Raw genomic sequence first — 8,386 nt, 5'->3', positions numbered from 1 at the left:
TCTAAGTCGTTATTTATTTATTTAGTTTGTTTGTTAGTTATGTTTTTTGAACCCACATGAAGAAATCAGTCATAGGCATAAGCACAGAAGCCGCATTTGAGAATTTAATTATTCATTGATTATTTTTAACATAGTGCTTATTTGCATCACATAAACTATGGCATTATATTTCCTAACAGATGTAGAGCTATGTTGTAATGAAAATGCTATTAGTAAACCATCATCGTCATTATTATTATTATTGATAGAAGTAGTGATAGTATAAGTATTATTATTATTATTATTACAATTGTTACTATTAACAGAAATAATATTTCTTCGTAAGAGGTTTTTTCTACGCGGTGTCGGGATCGTTCTTCAAGCTAAAAGCACCCCTGATTGGTCCCATTCAATTGGACCAATAGAATAGTATTCTTTGTCGATTCTAACTGATTCTGTTTTAGAAAGTTATTGTCTATTACGCTGCTTCTACTGCTGCTTCTATCACAACTTGTCCTAATTGGGTTTAATTTCCTATCAAAATCCTGGTTTAAATGTTCTTCTTTGTCATCTTCTAAGTAGATCACCACTAAATCGTTATTTCCTACTTATTTCAAACCATTTTAGCCTGTAGTATTGCCCAGTTTGCTAATTTCTAACTCTAGTCTCTCTTTGATCCCTTCTTCAAACAATTCCTCCGCACACTTTACGGAAGCTTCGTGATAAGCAAACATATTTGGGAAATATTTGCACGGCTGACCAGATTCTTGAGTGCGAAAGCCTGAGTGATCTACAGCCTCAACTCCACCTATTTTACGAATTAACATGCCTATATAAACATCTTCGAGTCTAAAAGGGGTATAAGTGTCAAATAATTCCACTAATTTGTGGACTAAATCTGACGATAACAAATACGCTGGCCCGTTGCAGTAAGTTGGAAAAGTAGACTCACTGTACTCTTCTCTGGTTATTCGGTGCTTGCCAACACGTAGAACAGGCGCGCTGTAGAAACAGCGTCCCATGTAAAGGTTAGTTACTTGGGTGTCAGGCTTTTCCAGGTGGTCCAACAAGTTATAGGGGTTAACAAATACATCATCATCCACTTTGAGGAGATACCTGAAATCGCAATATCCTGCCGCCCACTCGAGACCCATTTGCGTCTTCAGAGTTAGATTGTAATAATGGTCAATGTGACTTCCTCGCATGATATCTCCGTATATCGTACCCTCGGCGGCCATATTTTCACTCTGATTGTTGTTGTCTAAAGCTTGACCAACGAGAAACACGGTTTTCCATCTCATCTGGAGTGATCGATCATTCCCCCATGTCCTCCGAATGACTGTTCTTCTGTCCGAGTTAGCAGGGGCAGAAAGCACCAAGATTAATAGGAATGCGTTTTGGGCGCAACGTTTGCGAGAGAGCAACCATGAGAAACGTCGACGATAAGGTTCTTGTTCGGTGACATATGGATTTATTTTCCAGCTTATATCATTCTTGTGATGTCGTCGAGAGCTCTGAAGTAGATAATATGTAACAAGCAGCACGCTGGATAAAACTCCAATGAGCAGTGCGTTACGAAGATTTGTTTTTGTCAGAATCCGCTGTCCTCTTTGAGCTAAGTAACCATTTCCCATTTTGCTATGTGTTGCGTTATATGCTGACTCTTCATGAATTTGTTGTCTACTCACTTATAGAGCTTTGATGGGTTAAAGCGAGAAAGAGTGTTACGACTCCAGTTGCTGGTCAATGAATCAGATATTTTTTTGCAGGAGTCCTAAGTGCGAAACAAAGAAATATGTTCAAAAGCTAAACATCACGATCATCAATCTGATCAGGGGCACCAACGACGGTTTTCTCCTGAATACATTGAAGACACTTTTTAGGCTATCCAGAGCTCTAGAAACTGCATTCTAGGTGGCGCTATAAAATTTGTATCCGTTCGGTTATTCTGGGCGAAATTAAGTCTTTACGAAGTTACAATTGCTTCAGCATCTTCCTCTCGAAATTTTTAGATGCAATTTACCGGTAACGTATCACGCAAATGAACATTTTCTGATTCCTCTCTCACTCAAATTTTTGAATCTGAAAATTTTAGGTTTCCTTTTTCTCTACGAAAAATAGCCTAACGTGGGAAGTAACAGGTAAAAAATTGAACTTCAGAAAATCATGGGGAATTTATCGGATAAGCTTAGAAAATTGTAAATGAATGGAATGGTCGTCTAGAAATTTTTAGCTGTTCTCAAGTAATAGAAAGTTCAAGGCAATATAATATTTGCTTCTCCGAACAGATATTTTACAGAAAAGAGTCGTTGGGTGCCGCTGTCTGATTAGGTTATGGTTATGGAGATGATTTGCAGTAACTTTAACTCCCAGGAAAACACTTTCAATTATACAGATTTAATTGAACAAGTCAGGTTCAGTTCATCAAATGTTGTTACAATCTCGCGCAAGGTCTCTTTCTAACGGTTTCCCCGCCCACGAGATAAGATATTCGTCCTCTTTTTAAAGTTTTTTATTAAGAGCGATAGTTTTTGTCATCTTTTCATTCATTTAAGTCTCTGGGACGGTTTGGGTCGCTTTCACTCCGTGTGGAACAATATGCACTTTATGCCACGTTTTGAAAGAAACAGTTTTGTTTTCTCTCGAGTCCAAGTGTTTCCCTTGACTTCGTTTAGAAAACATTAGGTTTTTATTTTAGTATAAGTCAATTTAATCAACTTAAAAGAATTATCAATAATTTTTGGTCAGTAGCTTTTGCAATACTGTAGCGGTTTTTTAAAGTGATGCAAATAAAGCTTATTGTCGTTGTTAACTTTTGCAAAAGGCGTTCCCGCTATTAATAACCATTAAAGCAACTACACCCCGAGGAAAAGATATAGAGTTTCAGACGCAAGGTCATTTAGGCAAAACCGAATGGAATTGTTTATAAACATGAACCAGACCCCAAAATGAATGCATTTGCTCGAAATGAAGAACATCTATTCCCGGCAAGAGAATCCAGAGTAGACCAATTGCAATGTTTGTTGCCGGTTCTTTTCTCTGATCCGCGTAGTTTTCCCGGTGACGGTAAAAGGTTAAATGTGTTTGCGGAATGTGGCATGGCTTGCCGAATGACATAATTATGTGGAATGTAATATATGCCGAATGACTCAAAGAAAGAAATTAAACTATTAATTTGCAAAAGCAGCCGGCGGATTTCGGACTGGCAGCCCCTTTTTTATATCGCGGGCTTGACTTTGATGACAATCAAAAAGCCAAGAAGGACCCCTTGAGTTCTCACTGTCAATTAGCCTTTTTCGCGCAGTCACAAAGATTCTGCTTGCCTTTATTAGTAGGGCTGCACACCAGACATCACGAAAGTGAAGAAAAGAAATTGAAGAAAAGATGTTTTGAAAGGTCACGCTCCTTCTACTCTATTTTTCTTTTTGTACAAAAGAAAATTCACCAAAGCAAATTCACCAGAGCAATTTACTGGTTATCTACCAAAGTTACACTTTGCTAGTTCATTCTTTTTTAACCCTGTATCTCCTTGTGAAATTGATTCTGAAATAATGACTATTCAACTAAACAGGGCACACGGGCCGTATTCATTTCCCACTCGGATTTTAAGATTGGCTAAACATATTATAAGCCAAACTCTATCAATTCTCATCAATAAATCAATTGAATTTGGAACCTATCCATCTAAATTAAAGCTTGCCAAAGTAATTCCAATTTACAAAAGTGGTGATGAATCTGATCCCTCCAATCATAGACCCATATCACTCCTCTCCATCTTTAACCGTATCTTCGAGAAGATAATGTATAATCGCCTCAAGTTATTTATTGAGAAGTGCAACATTCTCCATGATTCACAATATGGTTTTGTGAAAAAAGGTCTACTGAGCATGCCTTTTAGACACAATTAATAAAACTGAAACTGACATGGACAAAAAGTTGTACTCATGTGGTGTGCTCATTGACTTGCAAAAAGCCTTTGACGCAGCATATCATTCAATATTATTAAGAAAATTAAATCATTATGGAGTACGTGGAATGATTAATGATTGGTTTGCATCATACCTAGTGGGTCGTCAACAAACAACAAAAATTGGTCCTAAAAACATATCCAAAAAAGAAGTAGTGTTATCAGGTGTCTCACAGGGATCGGTCCTACGACCCTTACTATTCCTTATTTATATAAATGATATATGTAAAAAGTCTGATAAATTGAAGTTCTACTTATTTGCTGATAATACTAATTTGTTATATGCTTACGAAAATCTCAAATCGCTTGAATCTACAGTTAATGCACAAAATTTTTAGGGTTTATAACAGCTAATTGCAAATAACTGATTATCACTAAATATAAAGAAATCTAACTTTGTCATTCTTAGACCAAGACAAAAAAAGTTAAATCACCAAGTCAACTTGAAAGTATTTGATCATCATAACAACTCATACATTTCTTTAAAATGCAAAAATTATGTCAAATATCTAGGTTTCCTTATTGATGAAAATATTTATTGGAAATACCATATCGCTCACATCGCTTCAAAAATAAGTAAAACAATTAACAATTATTGGACGAGGTTGAGCAAAATATCGTGATTTGTCTATGGCGAGTACATTAATTCGGCTTCGGGAAATAATTGATCTGCGAGACACTGACAAATCACGATATTATGCGATAACCGAGTTCAATAATTGTTTTGTCATTCGATCACCGAGTTTGTTTTTTTAATGAATATCCTCGGGAAGCGAAGCGATCTGCCATTTTCACGCAAGAGCGATCGCAAGAAGGAGAAAGGCGCGGTTTCCTTTAAGCATGTGCGGAATATTATTTGCAGCCAAACACAGTTGGACGGCATTGCGCATGAGCAGACCATTATTTGTAGGTAGTTATTTGCAGGACATGTGGTGGGCTCTCGGCCAATGAAAAGAAAGAAACATTTGCTTCGAATGATAATAGGCATTATTGCCAGCCTTAGACACTTTGTACCCCTGAATACTCTACACCAGATATACATATCCAGGAGCCCATCAAATGGAGCCTCCATCTCCACTAATTTCTTGAGTCATCCCATTCCCGAGTAGATTTATAAATAGAACGGCTTGTTTCCCGCGAAAAGTGTCATATTTCCGTGAGTCTCGTATGTCACCGTGAAAAAATAAAGTTGGATGAAGTCGAACTCAGAAGCCTCTCCTTCGACCGTTTTCCTTTTTTACTATACGTCCATTTTTACGATTTTACAGCCGCTGGGATCTGGGTATCATAAAATAAAAGTTAATGAATTACCTGACGACTGAGCATGAAGCGATGGGACAAAGGCAGCGAACTGAGGATCACGGAAAGGTTATCTTTGCGAGTGTTTTTTTTTTGCCGTCATACATCCCACGTGTAAGCATGCACTTCGAAAAGAGTCAACGATTTTAAAAGCGTTCTGTGGACGATTTGGAACTTTTCGATGATCAGCGCCGAAAAAGTACCAGGATCATTTGATTTTTGTCATCACCATGGAGTGGATTTCGCCAGTTAAGCACCGCGTGCAAAAGCGATGACCTAAGTAGCAACTAAAGAGGAATGCTTTAGTTCCGAAATTTGACAAATTGCAGTCTTCCTTTGCAACTGACCTGTATTACCATGAGTGTTGCCTGATAAACTGGGCTCCTGACATATTTCTTATTCAGCCTTACTTATTGTATGGCATTGTCGTTTGGGGCCAAGCTGCTAAAACTTACAAAAACAAAATTCTCATTCTTCACTTTCTTGAAAAACGCGCCCTCCGCCTCATGTTCTTTGGTGACTACAATTCTCATGCAGTACCATATTTTTCTTCCCTTAGATCTACCATGGATATAATAGAAAGACCCAGTCTTTCTATTTTCCATGGATCTACTCTACTCTAAATCCGTTGCTATTCTAATGCATGATATTTCTAACAGCTTAACACCTACTAACATGTCTAACTTATTTGCTTCCCCATCTAATATTCATTCATATAATACAAGATCATCTTCAAGAGGTGACCATTATGTTAAACACTCAAGGTTAGACAAACAAAGTCTCTTTCAAGTTATGGTGTAAATATCTGGAATAGTTTACCGTGTGAAATGCGTTAAATGTCCAAAAAAAAATTTAAAATTAATGTCCAGGACACCCTACTCCGAATACTTTCAGAAGGAAATGATTATATTGATTTACCCGACTTAATAAAAGAAATTTTCTGAAAACTCGGCTTCTTATTTTGCAATGTACATGATTGTAAAATTAATTAAATTAAATTTATTTTTATTTATTTGTTTATTTATTTAACATATTTTTTACTCTTTTTCTCTAGTCTTTCTTGTGATCTATTTGCATATATATTACATACGTGTAACCACTGTTCGCGTCGACTAGCTAATCTGCTAACTGTGGGCACTGGATATTGCTTTCTGTAAAATTTGCCATAATTAATATTAAACTGTTAAAGTTACAGACAAAAGATGTTTGCACGATTAGCTTCACAGGTTTCTTTTTTCCCCGTTATTTGTACTTGAGATCGCGTGAGAAGTGTTGGCTTTTCAGACGGTGGGATGCGTGATCGCGACTGATAATATTCAGAGATCAAATGTATCTTGTACTTTGTTTCCTTGGCTGCGTGGTGAAGCTTCCGGCACGCGAAGCTAACAGCTGGTGGAGAAGCGCGGTTCCGAAACCTGGCAATTGAATGAGTGAGTTTTTCTTTTTTTCCGTCTTTCTACTCTGAGCTTTTTTTTTTCACGATGAAAGGCACTCAGTCACAAAAACATAGAGGTGCGAAGAGACTCTGAAAGGCGCTAATCTGCTTGCCACACGAGTGAAAACTCTCTACATATGCAGGACTCAACTTCTAAATTTCGTAATTATCGGCAACTGTTAAAACCGAAACCTAGTTCTTAAGGGGACTTATTACTTAGACAAACCATCTCGGTTGGAAATATTCTGCATAAACATGAAAAAAAATTAAAACTATGATGTCGTGGGGGAACGAGCCGCCGCTCTAATAGCCTACATGTAGCCGCAACCCCCGCCCCCGCTCTCCGTTTTTCCTTTGTCAATGGGGGGAGGGTGCGGCTACACGTAGGTTACTGCTCCAAATGAAAGTACCTTAAACTGCCTTTTATAAGCTTCCCCTCTTAAAAGTCCCTAGTCCTATATATAGGCCTGTATATGGGCCCACCTACTTGTAACATAAAATTCATTTGAATAGAAAATGATTAAATTAACATCTGTAAACCTGAAGAAGGCTGGTATGACCAGCCGAAATATTGTTATGTTTAAAAAACAAAAGACGTTGTTCTGAGTCAGCTTTGCAGTGGTGTTTGGATTTCTCGTTCTTGATTCGAATAGAAGCCCCCCTCTACCTCCAATTATAAGACTCTTATAAGCCATCCAACCTGAATTCGATTTATTATGACGTTTGGAAGCTTAATTTAAAATCAGTAAATGAAACTGCTATAGCTTTTTACCAAGGGTCTTTTCTATTCTGGTTATAAACCCCCCTCGGATATAAGCCACTCCGTTTATACCACCTCTTTAAACCCTTTACTGAAGATGTATAAACCCAGAACTTAAAAGCGACATCTTAACAAAATCAGTGAAGGTCGTCAAGTAGCCAGAGATCAGATTGGCGAATTCACAAGGAAAAAAAGAAACCAGAAAGATGTCACTGAGATGTACACGTACAAGAAGCCTTTTCACGAATTGCAGTTTCTGGCAGTACACAATAAATTCTTTCGTTGCTCACTATAAATCTTGTAACTAGTTTTATAGGAAATTGGTCACTAGTATTTAAGTCGAAGCGTTCATTACCCGTCGATTAGTTTTTTTTATAATACTGTTTTTTTCATTTCGTTTTTGTTTGGATGGAGGTTGCTTTACTCATTTTAGGTGCAACATACGTTTAGAGTATTTGAACAATTGGCTCGCTTAATGAAAATAGTGCAAACCTATATTGTTATGGTCGACTCTGGGAGTATACAAAATGTTTCCATTGCTCATTTGAATGGTACATGGCTCTTGGCGGACTCCCGAAATTAATATCGGCGGACACTAGAGCATTCCCCGAGGTGGTACGTCTACATTTTTTAACAAAACAAAAATTTGCCTAGTTTATCAGGCAATGAAAAATCTTTGAAACTGAAGATTTTGCGATGTTGGGCAAGCAGTAATGAAACTTATGAGATGTGTACAATTGTGTAAAAACAGGAACCGATTAATGGCATAAATATTAGTAATATTTTCGAGGCCATGATTGTAAATATTACACCTGCATTTACTGTAATCTTGGACTTACGTGTTCAGATCATTTTCAACGTCGCGCGTAAACACGTCAAGATCGATGAAAACAAAACTTGCTACTTTCTTTCAAACCCGACTGCCACACTTCTACTTATCCAATTT

At 37.4% G+C, this 8,386-nt stretch overlaps 1 protein-coding gene across 1 annotated transcript; it reads right to left on the bottom strand.

Moving 5' to 3' along the window:
* LOC140936144 (UDP-GalNAc:beta-1,3-N-acetylgalactosaminyltransferase 1-like) lies at window positions 1-1,811 on the bottom strand. Its single transcript, XM_073385651.1, has one exon. The coding sequence runs from the start codon at window positions 1,611-1,613 to the stop codon at window positions 603-605; it is 1,011 nt and encodes a 336-aa protein (XP_073241752.1). The 5' UTR covers window positions 1,614-1,811; the 3' UTR covers window positions 1-602.
* Between the last annotated feature and the right edge of the window lie 6,575 nt (window positions 1,812-8,386).

This window comes from Porites lutea, chromosome 1 (assembly GCF_958299795.1).
Source record: "Porites lutea chromosome 1, jaPorLute2.1, whole genome shotgun sequence".
Lineage (NCBI taxonomy): Eukaryota > Metazoa > Cnidaria > Anthozoa > Scleractinia > Poritidae > Porites > Porites lutea.
The sequence above is the reverse complement of the archived record's forward strand: the minus strand, read 5'-3'. Positions and strand labels throughout refer to the sequence as shown.

What these genes read in the sequence shown, in the direction of transcription:
- LOC140936144 (XM_073385651.1), bottom strand. Translation starts at nt 1,613, where the DNA reads ATGGGAAATGGTTACTTAGCTCAAAGAGGACAGCGGATTCTGACAAAA.